Source organism: Stenella coeruleoalba, assembly GCF_951394435.1.
Source record: "Stenella coeruleoalba genome assembly, chromosome: 8".
Lineage (NCBI taxonomy): Eukaryota > Metazoa > Chordata > Mammalia > Artiodactyla > Delphinidae > Stenella > Stenella coeruleoalba.
The window spans coordinates 23,400,162-23,421,825 of record NC_137154.1 but is presented as its reverse complement, the minus strand read 5'-3'; the positions used below and the strand labels follow the sequence as shown (position 1 = coordinate 23,421,825).

Here is a 21,664-nt window from a genome sequence, read left to right as displayed (position 1 = left end):
ATCAATCAATCACAATGAAGAAGAGAATGGCTTCTTCATGTCCCATTAAGACAGTGGACTGTGGCTTTGTTGGAACGGCTTGCTCAGGCCTCTTATAAAAGCAGTTCAGTAGGCAGGAATCTAGCAGTTATGGACCCCGGAGGTCCTGCTTTTCTCACAGCTGGCTGGGGGACCACGCTCAGTCATTGTGGCTTTTTGTTTTCTCTTGCATCTCAAGAGAATTTTTGATGCTGGCTGGCCATTGTTCCTCCTCGCTTTAAACGCAGATGATCCAATTAGCAATAATGCTTTAAAGAACAATTGGCCTTATCTGTCTCTCCCTAGTTCTGATGAAGATCATTTCGGTTAGTTTTGTGATGTGGCATAATCTTTTTCAGACATGAGCTCAGCAAATCAGAGGACAGAAAGTGAATCCCGGCTGCTTCATGATAAACACTAGAAAGATGAAAAATGTGGAGAGCTCGCTGGTGCTTTTGGCCACCTCCGCCCAGGAGGCTTGCATGTGACTGACTCCGGGGGCTCGACGGAGTCGGATGCAGTGAGCCTAGAGTGCCATGCTCCAGCTAGAAGGGCCTGGTCTGTTGAGGTTTGGGGGCTGGGCAACAGACATCTCAAAATGTCACAAGGACAGCCTGTGGTCTGGCATCCCAGCCCTGGGCCAACCTGTCTTCATTCTGTTCTGCCTGGCCTTGGCCAGAGCCCTCAGGCTGTAAAGGACAGAAGAGGCCTGAGGCTGAAGCTGGGGTTGAGGAGTCTCTGATCCCCAGGGGGATCTCGGGAAGAGCACAGGTAGAATGAGAGAGAGGAAGCCAGACCTCTGTTGGGGGAAAGCCAGCGAACACAGAGACCTCGGAATCTTTGCCTTGGGGAGAGGGTGGCAGTTCCACTAGGGCAGGTTTTCCCATCTAAGTTTTCCCAAGCTCTTGAGCAAAGGGCCCTGCCCTGTTAAGCCTTTGGTCCAGAATCAAGAGACCTGTGATCTTAAAATAATATTTGAGCTTATTAATATTTAATAATATTGAACAAGCTCAAGTTCCTCTCTGCAGAGTTCTCTTTTAATGCTCACCTCTCTGCACTTTAGAAACCACATGGAGAAGAGGGTTTCCTGTAGTTTAGCGTCTGTCCCACCCACGGGGTGCCACTTAACACTGCAGTACGACCAGCTGGACTGCCCAGCCTGCAGCCAGGTCCGCTAGCCCCTAGCTCAGGTCATTCATGTCTTCTCAAAGAATCAGTTACCTCCTGCATCAGATGGGGATAACGAAAGTGCCTACCACATACCACTGTGTGAGAATTAAATGAATTTTTAGGTGTAAAATGTTGGAAACCTCATATGGGCCTGATTAGGCGCAAGGTGAATGTTTGCAGTTGTTCTCATGGCCGTGGGAGTTTCACAAGTCCTTGGGTCTCAGGAACTGGCCTTATTCCCATCTTCAAGAAAACCAACTTTCCCAGACACATAGCTACTCTGGGACCAAATCAGAAAAAAATCTAATTCTGCCTCATCCTTCCTGAGGAGATGACAAAAGGAGCCAGGCACATCTAGGCAGTGCCTGTTGGAAAATACAGTAATTCATTTTGGACCGTCTGGAGAAGTCTGGTTCAGAGAATTGAGAGTCTCTGGGCACAGCGTCATGGTAGATCATCTCCTGTGGTCTTCACATGGGACGCACTGTGTCTGTCATTCCTGTCTCAGGAGATCCGGCCTCAGAAGGGGCCCTACGACACGATGTGAAAAGGCTGTGCTCGTCTCTGAGATGACAGCGCAAAGTCCAGGCAGACAACGCCAGTTGCCAAGCTGAAAGTTGGTCTCTGAAACATTTGCTTACAGGGAAAACAGCAGAGGTTCTCAGAAGCAAATGCTTCGGATTAAAAACATTTAAACATTTGAAGTGTCTGCTGGGGAATTCTCAACCAGGCCCAGCTGGTGATTCTTTTAGACGTGACGTGGGGAGTGGACCCGAGGCATGTTCTGTTTGCATCCTACACGTCTGCTTGTCCTGTGTGTGGGGGAGAATATTCATTCATTCATTCATTCATTTGTCCCACATGTGCCTACTCTGTGTGGTGCTGCACAGGGTCCTGGGGACACATGCTGAAGGAGAGATGCAGTCCCTGCTGTCACGAAGCCCACAAGGAAGTTCCAAAATTCCAGAATCCTGGAATTTCTAATTACTGAAGAGACCTTAAAGATAATAATTTCTTGTAATTCTTTACCTGTTTCTGTCACAGACATCTTTGAGGAGCTAATGGAAACTGAGGGATGCTGTCTCTAGCCAAACACCGACACACACACACGTGCACACAAGCATGTGGACACGTATATACGTACACACACAGTCTTGAGTATAATTTCCCAGGTTTATAGACCCTTGAAGACCAACTTGTGGATTCCGGGTTGAACACGTCTTGTCACTCAGCTCCATGGCTAGTCGGCTGTGTAATATCCCCACCCTCACTCACCTCTTAGGAAAATTTGGACACGTGCACATAATGGTGCGTTGGGTAAAGATTACACAGTGCTGTACTCTCAGCAGATGCCGTGCTTTTCTCTCACTCTCGAAGTGACTGGAGCAAACCAAGAAGCTATGTGTCTCAGGCCCAGGGCGATTTTACTAGAAAGCTCTGTTTTCCTTGACGTGAGGCTTAGTGAAAAATACAGGTAAAATTAATGGTGTTATGGGTCAGTTTGGTTTATCCAAATAAGAATGAATTTACCTGGAACCCCACATAATTGGCAGCATAGCACAGATGTTAGAACCCTGACTCTCCCACTTGGGTGACTTTAGATACACTGTTTAACCTCTTTGTGCCTCAGTTTCCTTGTCTCTAAAGTGGGTTTGGCAATAGTGCCCACTCCATAGCACCTTTGTGAGAATTAATTTAGCTGAAGTAGATCGGCCACCTAATAAGTATGCAATACTCATTGGCTCTGATTAAATGCCAGACACTGTATCAAGTGTTTGACATATCTTGTCTCATTTCACAGCCCCACAAACCCTGATGTTACTGTCATCCCATCAAGGAGAAGGCTGAGTGTCAGAGAGGGTAAGAAACTAACTAGCTGTGTAACCTGGAGTGAGTGGCAGTGTCAGGATTTGAACCCAGTTTGGGGTGGATCTCTTCCAAGTTGAACTACCAGCCTTCATGTGAGTCGGTGCCAGAGAGCTGGTTAAACAGTTCTCTTGCAGAGCTCCTTTTTTGTGGTCTTCCTGACGGGTTATTGATCGATCTCTTCCCACGTGGGCAATGAGATCCTTGGGTGCCGGGCCGATGACCCCTCTGTCCTCCTGGCAACCCCATCATAACGAACACCCTCCAGAAAGGCTCCACCCTGAATCTGAAAGTGGCCTCCAAACGTTAATGTTGCCCATTGGGTCTCTTGGAGGGGGGAACTTGGAATCTTTCCTGTATTACATGATACAGGAGATTTACTGGAGACCAGAGGGCTTAACGGAAAACATTCTTGATTCACGTCCAGTTGGACGGGCTTGTTTGAGAGATGCAATCGGCCATTTAATATTAGGCCCTTGAGTCACGGCAGCTCCCGCATCACAGGGATCTCCATTTCTCACGAGAGATGCACAGATATCTCCGGAGTCCAGCCTCTCTACAGGGATTTGCAGTGTGGCCAGTGCCATTGCCATGGACACGCATGCCTGTCCAGTGGTCTGTGGTCCGTGGCTACTCACGCCTCGGCCTTACCTTAACCTTACTTGAACCTTGGGGATATTCTCAGCTATACACGGGGGAGGTTGAGAGAGCAAAACAAGTTATGTAAATCGGGGTGAGGAGTATAGTGTGCCCTGGTGGTTAAGCCTGTGGACTCTCGGTGCCCAGACTGGCTGGGTTTGAATCCTGGCTCCATCATTACGAGCTCTGTGAACCTGGGCATGTTTCTTCCCCTCTCTGCGCCTCAGTTTCTGTATTGGGAAAAGTGGGGATAATAATATTACCTACTTCATAGGGTTGTTTTACGGATAAAATGAGTTAATACTTGTCAAATGCTTAGAAGAGTGCCTGGCATATACATAAGTGCACAATATGTGATTGCTGTTAGTATCATCAATACCCTTTGGGGTAATAATTTCTGTTTGCATAAGTGTTAAGAAAGCCTGTTGGAAAGTCTTCATTAATTATCAGGGCTTAACGGATACACAGCCCTGAAGGCTTGGTCCTTTTTAAGACACGAGGGACCCAGAGGGGAGGACCTGTGAATACTGTTGACCTGAAGTGACGGTTTTGGCACCGTCTTTGGAATTCCCAGATGGCTGAATGCCATCAAGATTAGGAGTTGGACCTTTTCTATGTGTGAGATTAAGATAAATGTAAGCGTGGCATTCTCACATTGCATAGAATTTCCTCATTCATTCAGCAGCCCTTTTCTGACACCTACTACACACGCTGGGTAAGCCTCGCATTTCTAGGAAGGCTGAAGCTTGATTTTATCTGGCCCTTCCTGTCTTGGCTGACCTCAAGCACACACATCACACATTCACTACTCACATGCACACCTAGAAACACACTTACACACTCCTGTGTGTATCATCTATCAAGTGATGTTGGCTGCCGCCCGTGGAACTCAAGGGATTTTATTCAAACGTCTCAGTGTGAATCGGTTCCTTTCGCATTTGCATATTCTGTGTGCCAGGTGGCAAACTCTGATTTATTTTAATAAGACAGAAACTGTCATTCAGCTCCAAACCACCATCCATGCCTCAGACTTTATTTTTAACCTAGAAGTGACAGCAGCCACCTGGCCACACGCTGATGGGCGGTCTGCCTCTCCTGGCATCTGCTGAAGTGTCCTCTGTCTCCCTCACCTCCGAGAAACTGATTGGGAGGCTTTGCTGCTCTTTTGTAAGCTACACACGGAGGACCCCCGGAAGGATGGTCACCCAGCGTGACAGTCTCCTTTGGCAAAGATTGGCCGACCGAGGCCAAAGCTGAAAATGTCAGTAAAAACAAACAGCGTTTCAAAAGGGCCCTGTACATTCCCCCCTCTGTGCTCCCCTGGCCTCACCAGCCAAGTATTGTGTGAGTGGCTTCCAAAGGACACCACTCCAAAAAGGAATTAGTCTCCCCAAAACACGTGTTCTCCATTTCACCTAGTTCTAATGTTTTTTAAAAGCACCTCCATGCTAATGATACAAAGAAAAGAGAATCACTTGATATTGGCTTATGTCTTTGCAAAAGCTCTATTTTTTATGTCTTCTTTTACTATTTTCAGAGTTGAGAAAGGTTGTAGAGAAGTTTAACAGTTTTCTTATCATCTCGATCTGCATTCATCAGACTCTGTTTTCTAGTGATTGGAAGCTGCTTCCTGCTCAGAGAGGAGAAAGCACTTGTTGGCTGTACAATCCCATTAACACTGACCCTATCTTTCTCATTATGTAGCAGTTGTTTAGGTGTATCTCTTCCCTCCAGAGTGAAAACTTGCTCTAATGATATGAAAGGATTCTTGGGCACATAGCAAAGTGGATTGGAGCGTGGGTTTTGGCGTTAACAGACCTGAGATGGAATTCCAGCTCTGCCGCTTAATGGCTGGGTGACTTTGCAAAGTCATTTCATTTTTCTGAGCTTCAGTTTCTTCACCTATAAATAATACATACATACATACAAGTCACCTCTCAGGGTCTTTGAAAGGTGATGCCACACGGAACCCCAAAGTTGCTGGGTAACCAGGGACGTTGCAGTTGCAGGCTTCTCCGCCCTGGCTATCAGCTCAGAAATGTAAAACAAAGCAACTGGGGTTCAGGAAGGCAACTACAGGCTCTGGACGGCAATTCTCACTTCCTTGTGCAGCTCACTTTTCTGAGCCCCAGTTTTCTCATTGATAAGTAAGCAGAATCTTCCTGATGACCTGTGGACCCACCCACGTGAGAGAGAGATTCTGAGTTAAAGCCAATTCTGTCTGAATTGGGACTGACAGAGTGGTGTCTGGCATTGGCAGAGTCAATGTCTGACTGTCTTTGAGGCTCAAGGAAGTGCTCTGCTTCAGCAGGACAGCTTCAAGGACAGAACATTTCTGTGTTGGCGTTTACTCAGGTGCAAACTGGGCATCATGCAGAAGAATACTGAGTTTTCAGTTAAGGGCTTTGAAGTCTTTTGAGATTGTTACAGAGGATCAGGGAACACCAGGTGATTTTTTTTTTTCAGCTCCTTATTGAGATTTCAGATTCATGTCTGCAAACTCACGGAAGTCCTAGGACTAAATCATTTTTAAACTGGTTGGTAGCAGTTAGGTTTCATTTTGGACGCATTAACTCTTGCAAGTAAAGAACAGGTCTTGGATCTATCTGGCAATATGTTCAAAGTGTGTTTTTGAAGAAATTCCAAGGAGTTGTTCATTTATTCAACAAATATTTATGGGGCATCTGCTCTCTGTCAGCCACTGATGTGAGTGTTAGAGAAACAGCTGTAAACAGGCAAAAGGCCTTTGCTTTCTTGGAGTTTCCATCAAAAGAAAGGGCAGACAGAAAAAACCAAATGCACAAATAAATAGACAAGTTGCTGTGAAGACACAAAAGCATCGTAAGTTGAGGGAGACGCTGAGGGTTGGATAAGAATGTTCAGGGAAGGACCCTAAGTTGAGGTGATTTCAAGTTGAAAAACAAAATGGGATGATCAGGGGACAGTACATTCTAGACAGAAATGGCCATCAACAGAGGAATGGATAAAAAGGTGTGGTCTATATATACCATGGAATACTACTCAGCCATAAAAAAGGACTACATTTTGCCATTTGCAGCAACATGGATGGACATAGAGGACATTATGCTAAGTGAAATAAGTCAGAGAAAGACAAATACTGTATGCTATCACTTATATGTGGAAGCTAAAAGATAAAACAAACTAGTGAATATAACAGAAAAGCAGACTCACGGATGTAGAGAACAAACTAGTGGTTAACAGTTGGGAGGGGCTGGGGGACAATATAGAGGTAGGGGAGTAAGAGGTACAAACCACTTGGTGTAAGATAAGCTACAGGGATGTATTGTGCAACACAGAGAATGTAGCCAATATTTTGTAATAACTGAATGGAGTGTAACCTTTAAAAATTGTATAAAAAATTAAAAAAAAACTTAAACATGTAAAATGCACTCATGTCAGTAAGTTAGGTCCAGTATTGTTTTGTATCCCATCTATCCCATCTTGTTCTAACTCCCCCTTAGAACTGACTTCCACACATATACCCTATCAATATAGTTTTTGCAAAATCTTAAAAAAAAAAAGAAATGGTAAAGTCAGACCTAAATGTTTAAGGTGGGAAAGGGCTCAGAATGTCCAAAGGAACTGAAGGAAAGCTTTGTGCCTGGAACAGAGTGAGCTACTTAAAGGTTAGGAGCCAGGTCATGTGGGTCTTATCAGCCATGATAAGGAAATTTATTCTGGGTGTGACTAGAAGTCACTGGAGGTTATCAGCTGGGGAGCCGTACCACGTGATTGTGGGAAAATACTCATTAAGTGGAAAAAAAAGATTCCTACACCTCAAATTGTATATTTAGTACCATTTAAACTACGCAAGTATATACATAACACACACATTCAGAAAACAAACTGAGACAAGATATAGCAAAATGTTTAAAATGTTTGCAGTAGTTTTCTTAGAGGTGGACTTGCTTTTCCTTCATTACTTCCCTGAATTTTGTAAGTTTTCCCCAAGTTTGTGCTACTTTCCTAATCAGAAATAAGTCACATGCTTTGTAAAAACTTTGTTGTAGAGCAGTCGGCGGAGAGAATGTAAAAGTGATGCTACTCTCTGCCTCTTATCTCAGATTTGAGAGTGAAATAGTGATGCTCTGAAACGCTACAGTGAATGTTGAAGGCTCTGGCCAGTAGGGAAGATTATTCGTCTTTTTAATGAGGGTGCTCTAAAACAGACTTCTTATCCTTTCCAAATTATTGATGCAGAAGAATCTAACCTTTTCTTTTCATCCCATAGATCTAAATATAACCTGCCGATACAAAGGTGTATTCCACGTGGAGAAGAATGGTCGCTACAGCATCTCGAAGACTGAGGCTGCTGACCTCTGCAAGGCCTTCAATTGTACGCTGCCCACCATGGCCCAGATGGAGGCAGCCCTGCTCGCAGGGTTTGAGACCTGCAGGTAAGGGACCAGCCCCCACCTGCCGCGGGAAAGTAGGCTGCCTGGGTCCAGGGGGTGGGGCTTAGGCCCAGGAAGGCTCCTCCGTGACAGCTGAATGGCTGCTTGCCTGAAGAGTTGGCACCACCCCTTAATCCGGCCAAGTCCATCTGGAACCAGTATGACCAGCTGAAATTGAGGGCCGGCTGAAGACACGTTTGTGAATCACAGAGGGAGGGGTTGCCTAGAGGAGGCCCTTAAGGGTCATGTGTTGGAAGCCACTTGCCTGAGGTGCTTCCACAACATGCTCTCCAGGCTTTGAAGAAGCTGCAATGTCCTTGTCAGAACCACAATAGAAAGGGAACCAAATAACAGTGCTTGAAATAAATTTGTGCCTGGTGGAGTCTTCACCCTGCAGACTTGCCTAAAGCAGGTTTTTCAAACAACTCTCTCTCTTTTGATTTTGTTTCTCTTCTCTGTTGCTCTGATTTGAGAGAAAAGGGCATGAAAATTATTGAGATGTATTATTACAAGTGATGGGAAAGTGATGAGAGGGACCAAGAGAGGCCTCCTACCAGACATCACAGTGCTCAGGGAGCTGTCCTCAGGCCCAGGATATCTGCTCCAGGATATTCACAGCAAGCATGGCCCTTATTTTTCTGAATTTCTCATGTGCTTGTGGAAAGTGGTGCACATTTAAGAGCAAGCAGTGGTGACCACCGTGGTGAAGTGTTTCGGTTTGGTTTGTTTTCTTTAGAAGAGCTCTGGGGAATCTGGACAACTGCTCTCTGAAGTTTCCACCCCAGCCTGCAGCTACCCCTCTGCACTTTTGCAATGTGATAGCGTTAGGTAACGTGGTTCCCTTTTCTCTTCAACACGCAAACATAGGCTGCTTTTTAAAAAGTCAAGCTGCAGAACTCTTTATGGAAACCATTAAATGTAAGTTAAATACATCTATCCCCTGTCCTTGGTTACAGAGTAAGGCACCCATAGTATGGGTGGGAACTGAGATACTTCTGCTGTTGAGGAAAAAGCGCATCTTCATAAGTGCACTAATATGGTAGCCACCAGCCACAGATGGCTATTTACACTTAATTAAAATTAAATAAAATCAAAACTTTAGCTCTTCATTGGCACTAGCTACGTTTCAAGTGCTCGATTAGCCACAAATGACTAGTGGCTACTTTATCGGGCAACGTAGATTATAGAACATTTCTGTTTTGCAGAAAGTTCTAATGAGCAGCACTGCTCTAAAACAAAGAGCAGATGTGTGCAGGCATCTGTGTGTGTTCAGAGCAGGGTCTTGGGAGAATATAAAAGGAGCAGATAGCTCTGGTAACTTCTGAACCTGAGCTGTAGGCTGCAATGAAGGAAAGCTAATTAGCAGGTCCACTTATTCTATTCCTAAGACTAATTGTTTAAATATGGCCCTGACTAGGTCAGTGGCCTAAGAAAGTGGATTTAGTAAGCTGAATTTTGATTGTGAAATGCAGACAAGGCCAACTTGCTAAATACAGAAAAGTTCTCATATGTTGAAAACAGGGGAAGTTCTTACTGTACCCACTGGCCAATCATCCAGCCCTTAGCTGCTGGGTGACCCCAGCCCACCTGCCCAGCCCTTAGATGCCGGGTGACCCCAGCCCACCTGCCCAGCCCTTAGATGCCGGGTGACCCCAGCCCACCTGCCCAGCCCTTAGATGCCGGGTGACCCCAGCCCACCTGCCCAGCCCTTAGATGCCGGGTGACCCCAGCCTACCTGCCCATATCACTCCCTTAATCCTCAGACTGCACCAGGGGTCGGTTATATGACCCCACTTTGCAGAGGAAGCAACTGAGGCTTAGTTGCAGCCCACCCTGGGCCACATCACTTTCATGGGGAGGAGTTCGGATACCAGACCAGCTTCCGAGGCCAGGGCAAGATTTAATGACCCCGCCCTCCCTAAGGACTGAGAGCAAAAGGGAGATGAAAGTCTGGTGCATGGATGGAGTTGCTGAGTATTTCTTTCCTCCCTGGGAACACCAACCTACTCATGAAGTATACACATATATAAATTTTAATATCTCCAACTTATAGACAGGATGACACATAAAACCAGCGGTCGACACGATGTGATAAAAACTCAGGAATAAGTTAAATTCTAGAATGTCGGTGTGATACAGGCTAGCAGAATGTGATGGGAATGGGGTGGGCAGGAGGCTCACCAAGGAGTGTTATTATTTTAAAAAAACGAAGAAAAACTGTGCCAAAGACAGCTATCATTCTACCCATGGCTGGTTTTAGGTGTTGCAAAACTTATTTCCATAATTTCACTCAGGTAGCTATGAATCAGATACCTGCCACAGGACAGATGCGAGAGTCTCACGGGGGATGGAAGAACCTTAGCATCTCCTCTCTTCTGTCTGCCCCACCCTGATTAGTAGCAATTCTCAGATACATGGAAACTTACTAACATTTAATTGCGGCCGCTCCCCGCACCAAGCTCAGGAGTCTTTGGAGAAACCAGTCTGGCCATTCAGATGAGGAATTAGTCATGTCAGCTTTTGCAACTTAGACATAATGAGTTCGATGTGCTTAGAAATTTCAGACTCACCACCATTCCCATAGGTCTTGCAGGGTGATGCAGTACGTACTGTCACCCCTGGCAGGAAAGATTAAAAGGATTTGGGCTGTGCCTTTTAGCCAGCACTGCATTTTCAAAAACCTGTTGGCTTTAGCTTCTCCCTCTCTGCTCTTCCCTTGCCTCTGCCTCTTCCCTTGTAAATGGTATTTTCTCAGCCCACATCTCATTTTCGGAGGCATTTTATATTGGAGAGAGATCGTGCGGTAAGTATTCAGCCACCACGATGCTGATCGAAGAGGCTGGGTGCTGTATGTTGTATCTGAAAGAGCCTCCGGCTCCAAACCGCTCCCAGAAACACCATGGTGGGGCAAAGGGGCTTAAGCACTTCTCTGCTGCTTCTGGAAAATTCCTGAGCTAATGAGGCGTTGCTATCTACTTAATTACTCTGACTCCCATTTTAATGACGGTCGATTTACTTCCACTGGCAATGGAATTATGCCTGAGATGCTCATGGGACAAGATGCATTGTATATGGCATATAAACAAGGCTTTGTGTTTAGAACTATGAGGTCTGGCGTGAGGGAATCACAGGAAAAGGTGAGGCCAGGAAAGAAGAGGAGGGGTTGGGAAATAAGGCAGGTTTGCCATTCGTGGACTGAAACGAAGAGCCACCTAGTTCTGTCTGATGCGAGGCAGTCATTTTCTGTATTTTCTGGCAAATAGGAAGGTAATGGCGGGCCAGAGTGGGTCTCACATCGTCAAGGGGTCATTCTGTGACTTGGGTGTCCCTCTGCTTGTTCAAACTGGCCTGACTGCTGACCATAGATTTTATTTGAAACTAATTTTTTTTTTCTTTCATGAATCGATTTTTTCAAACACTTTTTATAGAGCTCCAAAAAAATCACTTTGTCTTCATCAGCCTTGCTGGTCCCTTTCACTGTCCCTCTGCTGTTATTTTTGGCTTTCCCATAACTCAGTTGTCGAAAGCTTGTAGCATCCCTGGGGTGAACTGAAGGAAGTATTGCACTGCATGAAATGTCCTTCGATGGGATATTATGAAATCCCCGCTTATAGCCTTGCGGGTGGATGACCTCTGGTTTTTCTTTTGCAGGTACGGGTTCATAGATGGGCACGTGGTGATCCCACGGATCCACCCCAATTCCATCTGTGCTGCAAACAACACGGGAGTGTACATCCTCACATCCAATACCTCCCAGTATGACACATATTGCTTCAATGCTTCAGGTTGGTTCCAAGTGGATTGGCTTTGTGTTCTGGGTTGCTTCTGGCCTGCCAGCCTTCAGCAACATGGCTGACAATCTTGGTTTAAGTGGGGATTCGTGTAGCCTCCATTCACATAACAGATGTTCACTGAGTATCTCTCCAGGAGAAGAAGGATTCCTGTTTCCAGGGTGCTTACCTACTAAGTTGGAAAGGCCAACAGTGAACAAATACATATTAAATAACTTACATAAAGTCAGAGCGTAACAAGCGTTACAAAAAAGAAAGCAGAGCAACGGGCTACAGAGTGCTGGGGATGCTTTGTTTTCCTGAGAAGATAGTCAGGGAAAGTGCCTCTGAGGAGCTGGGGATAGGGAGAGCCCTGAGCGAAGCGAGGGAGGGAAGCCATGGCACCGTGGATAGCAGTGCAAAGCCAGGCCTGTGGGAGCATCATGGCCTGTGCTGAGAGTAGCAGGGAGGCCATGGTGGATAAAACCCGGTGATCAGAGGGGAGAAAGCCAGGGAATGAAGTCAGAGAGGTAGGCAGGTGCCAGGTCGCATAGGGCTTTGTAAGCTATGGTAGAGAGTTTGGACTTTATTCTCAGCGTGATGGGAAGTTATGGCAGGGTTTTGAATAAGGGAGTGACATGAATCGAATCTAATGGTAGCATTGGGGCATAAGCCAAATGGCTTCGCTTGGAGGTGTTTGTTACATGTTGGGGCTGGAGAGAAGGCTGGGAGGATATATGGTAGGGCTTTGACCTTCTTGAGTCCTTACCCAACAACTGAAAACCCAACAGCTAGAGAATAAGAAAGCCAAGTTAGGATATGCGTGCTGGGCTGCTGGCCAGGCCCCCCTCCCTGTGTGAGGGACTTGCTTCCAACCACCAGCCTGGATACTCGTGCTTACAAGTCTAATTCAGGCCCTAGCAACATCTTGAAATTCTGTGCACCATGGGTCTTCAGGGTCTTTTGAAGAGAGTCAAACCCAGCAATGTCAAATTTTTGAATGCCAACCATCAAATGTCTTACTTCTCAAACGGGGCCTTCTGTTCCCCCCTGAAGGTTTAAGAGTGTGTGAAGGGGAAGACGGAGTCACAAGGCAAATGTGGTATATCTTGTTGACATGTCAGTTTCCTTAAAGGTAGGAAGAGGATGTTAAATTAGCTGGAAGATGACTTAAGATATTCCCTATATGAGACAGATATTATTACATGATGACTTAAGACATTGTTTTTATAAATCAAACACAGATATTACATATGTGTAATATGTAGTAGAATATAAAGTCTACATGGATTTTTAAGCTTAAATAGGGCATCAAAGAAACTGTGAGGTTACATCAGTAGCTTTTGGCTTCCCCACCCATCCACTGTTGTGTGAGCAGCAGGGATGAGAGTGGGAATTCAGAAGGGAATTCTAGCGCTTAGGAGAAAGAGAAAATATCAGGGCTGGTTAGTTGAAATGGAGTGCATGAGGCCAGTAAATTATGTCAAATTTATACAGGTCACTGAACCGATGGAGGGGCACTTAAAAGGAGGAAAACTACAGAGTGTTTACTCTTCCCTGTTATATAAGCAAAGAACACAAATGGAGTTTGACCCAAGGAGGAGAGTCCAACTGAGGCTAAACAATACGTGGTCGCTATCCAGTCCCCACACCTATACCAGAAAGTCTATTCTAATAACATGATGAGAAAAACCACATGCAATTCAGTAGGAAAGAACCACATGCACTTCAGTAGGAAAGAGACACAGAGCCACACGTGTTCTAACTAGGTTAGCTTAATGTCAGAGGTCGGAGGAAGGCTTTGGGAAGGCTTCGTGCTTTAGGTGAAGGGGTTGGTCACGTGGGAAGGGCAAATTCAAGGCTGCATACTCTCCAGCCTCTGGAGAGAGGCACTGCCTGTTGCTTCTCCCACTGAATCTTTTCGGGTGAATGTATGCAATAAATTATGTTGTAGTATATGCACATTGTCTCGCCTGGTTTACAAGTTGGTATCCCTTGCTGGAAAGAACCTTCATTCAAAAAGGTAGACGCTCCCACTGTTTTATCACCTGGAGTTGAAGCTGTCTAGGCCAGTTACTACTGAGACTTTTCTCCCTGTCCTTTTTGCCCATAGGGTTGGGCCCATCTTCAAAGAAGGGAGTGAACGGTACTGATGAACTTTCCTCTTCTTTGGGGAGGTTAGTTCTGTTAAAAAGCTTGAGATGTCCTGGGGGGTAGTGCGTGGCAAAGCAGCTGTAGCAAAGTAATAAAGTTCAAAGCGATGGTTTTCCTTTTCTCATATCTAAATTTACTCAATATGGTTAGAGCACTTTTATCAATTTTCTATATGTTTTTAAAAAGTATTTATTGATCAACGACATGCATTCAGTAGTGTGTTGGGCAGAGTGGAGTTAGAAGGAACCAGAGGGCATATTTCTTGTCTTGGGATTTAATCTTGTTGAATTCATGAGATGAAAAATAAAGGAGCTGGGGAAGAATGTTTATATAAGGATAAATACATTCTAAATGTCTTGGTTTAGAGTTGAGTGATGGGAGTGTTGAGTGAGAGACAGATCTTGATAACCTTGTGCTCTATGCCAAGGATCCCATTGGAAAGATCTTTGAATCCATCTTAGCTTGAGACCTACAAGCAAGTGGTCAGGACCTGGTGATGTGATCCCGACACAAATTGGCTACAGGGACCAAAGCCAGCTCCATCTTAGCAGATACTTTCTATAAGCTTACAATTTCAGCAGTGTTTTTGTAAAACACGGCCTATGGTTTACAAATGAAAATAAGGCTTCCTGCTTTTTATTGCCTCTTTTCTCAGGGGTCAGGCCCAGCACAAGTTGATGACTTCTGTGTTAACACAGAGAACTGACCTGAATTAGTTCATTTTTGAAGTTTTGCATTAAGTAAAATACCTCGTTCTCTTTTGAAGGAGGAATTTAGGGGAAGATTCTGCATTCATCTGTTTATTCATTCACTCATTTATTCAACAAGTATGTATTGGGCATTGAGGAAGCTGTCTTTCTATGTCACTGAGTGATTGGCTAGACTGAATAATTAACATTTCTCTTGGCCATTTTGGTGTGGTGGGCGCAAGGTTTCTGAGATGCAGCCTATCAGGAAGCTCATCTCAGAGCCTTTCTAACAAATCCTTTGGTTCAGGGAAACCTCACCAGGCTTGATTCTCCCAGCAGTGCGATGCTCATTAAACACAGTGAAAGGCTGTCCAGTGACGCCCTGTATCTGACATGGGAGCGTGAATGTATTAACTGCACATTTGGGTCAGCATCCATCTTAGTATGTTTGCCAGACTTGATGTTCTTTATAAAAGTTAGGGTGAATTGGAGCATGAAGGGACTCCATTCGAACCAATGCTCTCACCATTTGCAAAACTGTCTTAGTGTTTTTGACATCATGCTTCATTCTGTTACAACTTTACTCCTGGAAATCCCCAGTGTACTACTGTTACCTGCAATTGTGTTTGAAATTGGGGGAGGTTATTCCATCCCTGCCACTAAGAAGCCATAATCCAAGGCCTGTTTCTGGGTTTGAGCAATATAATAATATCAGAAACATCTCATAGGTCAGGACAGTTTCTGGTGGTGTCCCCAGAACAGATTGTGTAGATACCCTGCAAGATCTCCCAGGTTGGCTATTTGCCCTGAATTTCAAGTGAGGGAATCATTGGGAAAATTTTTTGAAAACTGTAAAAATCTAAAGAAGTATTATTATTGTCTCCCATGACCTGTGAATTCCTCAAAAGCAGACACAGAAATGTTTATCTTTTTTCTCCTCGTTTATAATGGGATCTGTCATATGTGTTGAGTAAATGCTTAAAATGAGTAAAAGAACTGATAGATCTGAAACTTCCTTTAATCATTTCTTATGGCATTGTCATTCAGGGTTCATCTGGATGTTTCTTGACCTGTTTGTATTTGCAGACCATTTTGGGGATTAATGTCTTAGGTATGTTTACTGGAAGAATGGACTGTTGGGAAATTGTATTGGTGTTTCTTTCTTTCATTCATTCAACAAATATTTGAGTGCTTCTCTGTCCCCATCACAAATAAATTGTTCTAGCCAAGAAAGATGAAGTTACTACTCATCTTGTGGAGTTTCCGTATTTCTGTGGAGGTGGGTGGGTGGCAGAGGGTAGGGGATGTGAGATGTGACATGAACAGCCATCAAGTAAAGTGAATAAGATAATTTTAGCTAGCAGTAAACCTGAAGAAGAAATGAGAACAAATATGCAATGGTGATGGATGTGGGAGAGTGGTGAGAGGCTGGTTTAGATTGGATGGTGAGGAATGGCCTTACCAAGGAGGTGACTTTCTCTTTGAAGAGTCTGTCTTCAGAGAAATCTTTTGATCAATGCTTGCAAGAACAGCTATTTCTAAGACCTGCTCTTCTGCAGTTGAATATATAAAGCTGCCAGTTAGTTTCACTATGAGGCCAAAGAATAGGCAGGTAAAGGGCATCCCCTTTATCTGTGGGAAAAGATGCTTCTAGAAACTGGGAAGCAATCAAACCCTGTTTCATTTGACTTGTGTTTTTGTCCAGTGTCATGGGTACCCAGCAATTTATGGCAGGACACTTAAAATACTTGTGATAACAGACTTCCTTGTGATAGCAGTCTGCCTCCCTCTATCCATCCATCCATTTATCCATCCATCCACCTACCCATCCATCCATCCATCCACTCATCCATCCATCCATCCATCCATCCATCCAACCATTTGTCCATCCATCCATCTATGCATGCATGCATCCATCCATCCACCCACCTATCCATCCATCCATCCATCCACCCATCCATCCATCCATCCATCCATCTATCCATCCACCCACCCATCCATCCATCCATCCACTCATCCATCCATCCATCCATCCATCCATCCATCCATCCATCCATCCACTCATCCATCCATCCATCCATCCATCCATCCATCCATCTATCCATCCACCCACCCATCCATCCATCCATCCACTCATCCATCCATCCATCCATCCATCCATCCATCCATCCATCCATCTACCCATCCAACCATCCATCCATCTACCCATTTATCCATCCATCCACCCACCCATCCATCCATCCATCCACCCATTTATCCACCCATCCATCCATGCATCCATCCATCCACCCATCCATCCATCCATCTCTTTGTTCTTTCCTCTTTGCCAAGAAGCAACTCTGGAAAAAACCAACCTAACAAATAAGTTTCCATTTTACATTAAAGCACGCACACACACATACATATACACAAACACATACACACACACACACAGAGTATAAAAGCTGTAATACACAAATGACAGCAAAGCCAGTTTAAAACTCTCTGAGTTTTTAGAGCTCAACACAAGGTCCAGTTATGGAATAGAGCATTTGGGCAGGAATGGAACCACTGGTTAAAGCATTCTACAGGCTTCCTTTAGGACTCATGGGATGGCAGGCAGGGTGGAACTTTCAGGGTCTGCTTTCAGAGAGCTTTAGACGTGCTTCTCAAAGGGCTGCTCTTGTAACATTTGTGGGTGATCAGGCAGGCCCAACGTACAGTCAGAAATTTTATCCCTGAAGAAGGGGGGGGGGGAAGTAGAAGATAAAGGACAGTAAAGATAGAGGACAAAAGAAAAAGAAGTCAGAGGCGCCTGTAATGAGATAAGCCAAAACAGAAGCCTCAGGAAATACTCTGGGCACCCGGACCAAAGGCGGACAACCTCAGAAACTATATGGGGAGAAGCAGTCTGTATACGGTAGGCACTTAGGAGATTTGTTAAATAAATTAATTTATACATTAATTAAAAGATGAAAGATTAGTTTTTTAAAAAAATATTTCTACTAAGTAAGTTCTTTGTTGATTATTTTAATCTTCAGATTCTCATGCTGTTCATGTTGACAGGCATTTGATTGCATTTGTCGGCTGTGTTTTTCCATCATTTCTGTAAATTATTGGGATTACACGTGATTTCCTCATTATAGTTCATACATTTCTTTATTTTAACAGTTTTACAGTTATTCCCATATTAATTTTATAATAATAAATTAAAAATAACTTCTAATGTATACCTCATTAGAGAAGGACCATGTCTGTCGTATTACCGTTGTATCCCCAGCTTTCCACAGTGCTTGATATAGAACATATACATTTGTTAATGAATGAATTTGTTGGCATGGGGAGGGGAACAAGTAAACTTCCAAAAATGTGTGCAGCAAAATAAAAGTGGGAAATTCGTCACCAAGGTCAGAGAAGTTCCTAGGAAACTTAAGTTTCAGAAGAAGAGAATGATTTGGGATAAGTTATAATAAAATACCATCCTAACTAGTAGAAATGGACATCAGTTAGGCTCCTATTTTTTTCAAGTTCTTATGCCTTTTTTTTTCTTTTCTACTTCATAGCTCCACCTGAAGAAGACTGCACATCAGTCACAGACCTGCCCAATACCTTTGAAGGACCAATTACCATAAGTACGTATCTCTTTTAACCTTGATTGAGTTTTCCTATTCTTGGAGAAAGGATGAGGTCCATTTTCTATGTTTTATAAAATAGCACTTATTTCCCTAAGGTTAGGCACAGTGGCTATGATTTACCATCCCTTCCCCTTTTCCTTCGATGACTTAAAACTGCTCTCTGGTTTACCCCAATACATTGTTCCTCAAACATCAGTCATCTGAAAACTACTTTCACATTTTTTTGGCATCTCTGTGGACACAGAACTATCTTTTACTTGATATTTTTCATTTAATTGACCCATTCTTTTCTACTTAAAATACATTAAAAAAAAAACTGCAAATGGAAAGCCAACATCTCTGATTATAAATAAAACGTAACCTTAAAAATAAATGTAAGAAAAATTAAATGATGTTCTTAAATTCCAGCTGCTGAAGGCTCTGAGTCTGAGCTATGTTCTCTTTCTCAGAGACAGGGATTGATAAGGGTCAGGGGTAGGGACATTCTGGCCCCCCAAATTTTCTGTTTGATTTAACTGGAGTATTGAAAAATGATAATAAAGGATACAAACTTCCTGATAAGCGTTTCAGCATGATTTACAACATGTCGACCTAAAACCATCTTGATTATCCTCAGAAGTAGGCAGCTGGCACTGTGGAAAACAGAATATTTCAGCCAGAACTTTCAAATAGGTCAACCTGTTAACCTTGACCTGATCGACTCTGAGCCTCATTTTCTGAGAAGTATCACAGTGACGAGGAGGCTGGATTTCTGCCTCCTAAGAGCCAGACCCCTCCGTGTGCATGGGGACAGTGATGATGGTGGCAGAGGGACCAGAATCGTCCTGGACCAGACGGTTCCAGCCCCCCACAGTTAGGAAAGAGATTGCCCCTGGCCTATACCTTGGAAAAGGAAGGGGAGGCCTGCACTGTGAGGTGTGCTGTCTACATCAGGCCTGGTTTGAAATCCTAGTTCTTTACCACCCGGGTGAGCTGAGCCTCAGTTTTCTCATCCGAGTAATGAAACAACATATGAAATTTGTCATGAAAATTAAGAAAGATAATGTGTCTGATGCACGCCTGGCCCATAGTAGATGCTCAATAAATGCCCCATTTCCTTGGTCCCCACAGATCTCTCTCAAAGTCTAGACCTGTTCAAGTTTAGTCATATTTTCTCGTCAGAGCTTTATCTGCAGAGATAATTAGGGTGATTGAGACTTTGGAATGTTTTCAAATTTAGGTTTTATTAATAGTTCTACTTGGGCAATCTAGATAGGCAGACAGACAGACTCATTAGTCCTACCAATGCCATACAGCAGAAAATCATTTCCGCTAAATGCACACTTGTGAAGTGAGTGACCCATGCTTGAAGGCAACAAACACATTTAGAGGAGAACGATGAAAGAAGTCCTCCTTGCTCTTTCTCCTCCTGTCATTCTAGTCATCTGCTTGTTTAAACCAAAGACTTTGACCTTTGTACACATCTGTGCTTCTTCATTTTAGGTTGAATTTCACAGAAGATGGCAGAGGCTCTGTCGATATTTAAGCATGCTGATTTCTTAGCCAGGACTGGAAGTTCATTTAAACTGACCACATTTGCCGCTTAGAAAGAAAATTTAATTCTTTGTGGATTTTTAAATTTATAGGCATACCTCAGAGGTATTGCGGGTTAGGTTTCAGACCACCGCAATAAAGTGAATATTGCAATAAATTGTTTTGGTTTCCCAGCACATAGAGAAATTACATTTATACTATACTGTAGTCCAAGTGTGTAATAGCATTATGTTTTAAAAAAACGTGCCTTAATTAAAAATATTTTATTGCTAAAAAATGCTAACCATTATCTAACAACGCAGAGTTTCCACAAGCCTTCAAGGTGTAAAACACAGTATCTGTGAAGCTATAAAGTGAAGCACAAATAAATGAGTTATGCTTGTATATTCCCTGCTGAGACCGATCACTTCTTTGTCTCCTATTTCAAATCCTTTCTCGAAATTGGTGGAGTTAATAGCAACAAATATCACATGCACTTGAGAAGGGAGGGTAGGGACCAGGCAGGAGAATTATCACTTATTGAGCACCAACTCTGTCTTGAATACTACGCTAAGCACTTTCCATACAACATATCATATAGTGCTCATAGCAGAAGGTAGTATCATCCCTATTTTACAAATGATGAAACTGAAGCTCAGAGGGTTACCTACCTTGTCTAAAGCCACACGAAGCTGGGATTCAAACCTGGGGACTCCCAAACACACCCTTTTTCCCCCACCGCATTTCCAGGGTGTGTGGGTGGGCAGGGAGAGTTCACTTTCTTAGTGCATCGGTCACTCTATCCCCCCAACTAGAGAGGTAGTTAGGTGTTGGTTTGCTTCATAAAAAAGAAAAATAGCTTTGAAGTCTTCTAAGATAAGCCACAGTTTTCCTGCAGTCGGAAAACGTCAGCTGTCCAGCTCTGAAAGTGCCTTCTCTGTCTCCCAGCTATTGTTAACCGTGACGGCACCCGGTACACCAAGAAAGGGGAATACAGAACTAACCCCGATGACATCAACCCCAGCACCACTCCCGAGGAGGACATGAGCAGTGGATCCTCCAGTGAGAGAAGCACTTCAGGGGGCTACAACATCTTCCACACCCATCTTCCAACCGTGTACCCGACCTCGGACCAAGATAGTCCCTGGGTCCCCAGCAACCCAGAGACTACCCCAGCTACCAGTAAGGAGAATGAATCACTGTGCTTTCCAATAGCAATTCGTTTGCAAAAAAACGTCTCTGCTCTTCCTGAGCGATCCCCGCTCACCTGTTGATTGCCTCCGTCTCTAGAAGGTGGTGACATCACCTGGGGAGGCGGGCTGCTGTGGTCGTCAGTGCACCGTATGCATTGACTGCTACTGCCTACCTTTTTTTTTTTCATCTACAAGAAGTACCATATTGGAGGTTTTTCAGAAGAACTTCCCTTGTTCTCTTGTCCCAGAGATATGGTGACAGTTCAAGCCTGATGCAGAAGCTATTTTCATTTTTGCATGTTTCCTTCTTGTTCTTATCCATCTGTGGATAAGGTTGTTTTCATAAAGTTGTGATCATAGTATATGCATGCCATTTCATCTGCTACTTTTCTCAGTTTAATTTTATATTTTTAGGTTTTAACTTGATTTATATTCATATTATTAATTGAGTAATAATTAGTCATATTCACCACCCATGATTTGCTAAGCAATTCCTTTGTGTTTGGTCTAAGGAAGCATACCTGATCAAAGTAATCTGCTTAAAAGTTTGCTATCCCAGCTGGTAGGGGAAGGTTCTTAATTCTTGCTTGGTTATGTGCGTGTCATTACTTTGGGACAGCTGGA

The 21,664-nt window shown here is 43.9% G+C and overlaps 1 protein-coding gene across 3 annotated transcripts in view; it reads left to right on the top strand.

Annotated features, from left to right (window-relative positions):
* CD44 (CD44 molecule (IN blood group)) overlaps positions 1-21,664 on the top strand; it is an 86,155-nt gene that overhangs the window by 27,195 nt on the left and 37,296 nt on the right. For all 3 annotated transcript variants that reach the window (XM_079930551.1, XM_079930550.1, XM_079930552.1), the window contains exons 2-5: positions 7,946-8,111; positions 11,760-11,893; positions 18,264-18,332; positions 20,796-21,029. In XM_079930551.1, coding sequence (XP_079786677.1) covers positions 7,946-8,111; positions 11,760-11,893; positions 18,264-18,332; positions 20,796-21,029 — 603 coding nt within the window. The remainder of the gene's footprint in view (positions 1-7,945; positions 8,112-11,759; positions 11,894-18,263; positions 18,333-20,795; positions 21,030-21,664) is intronic.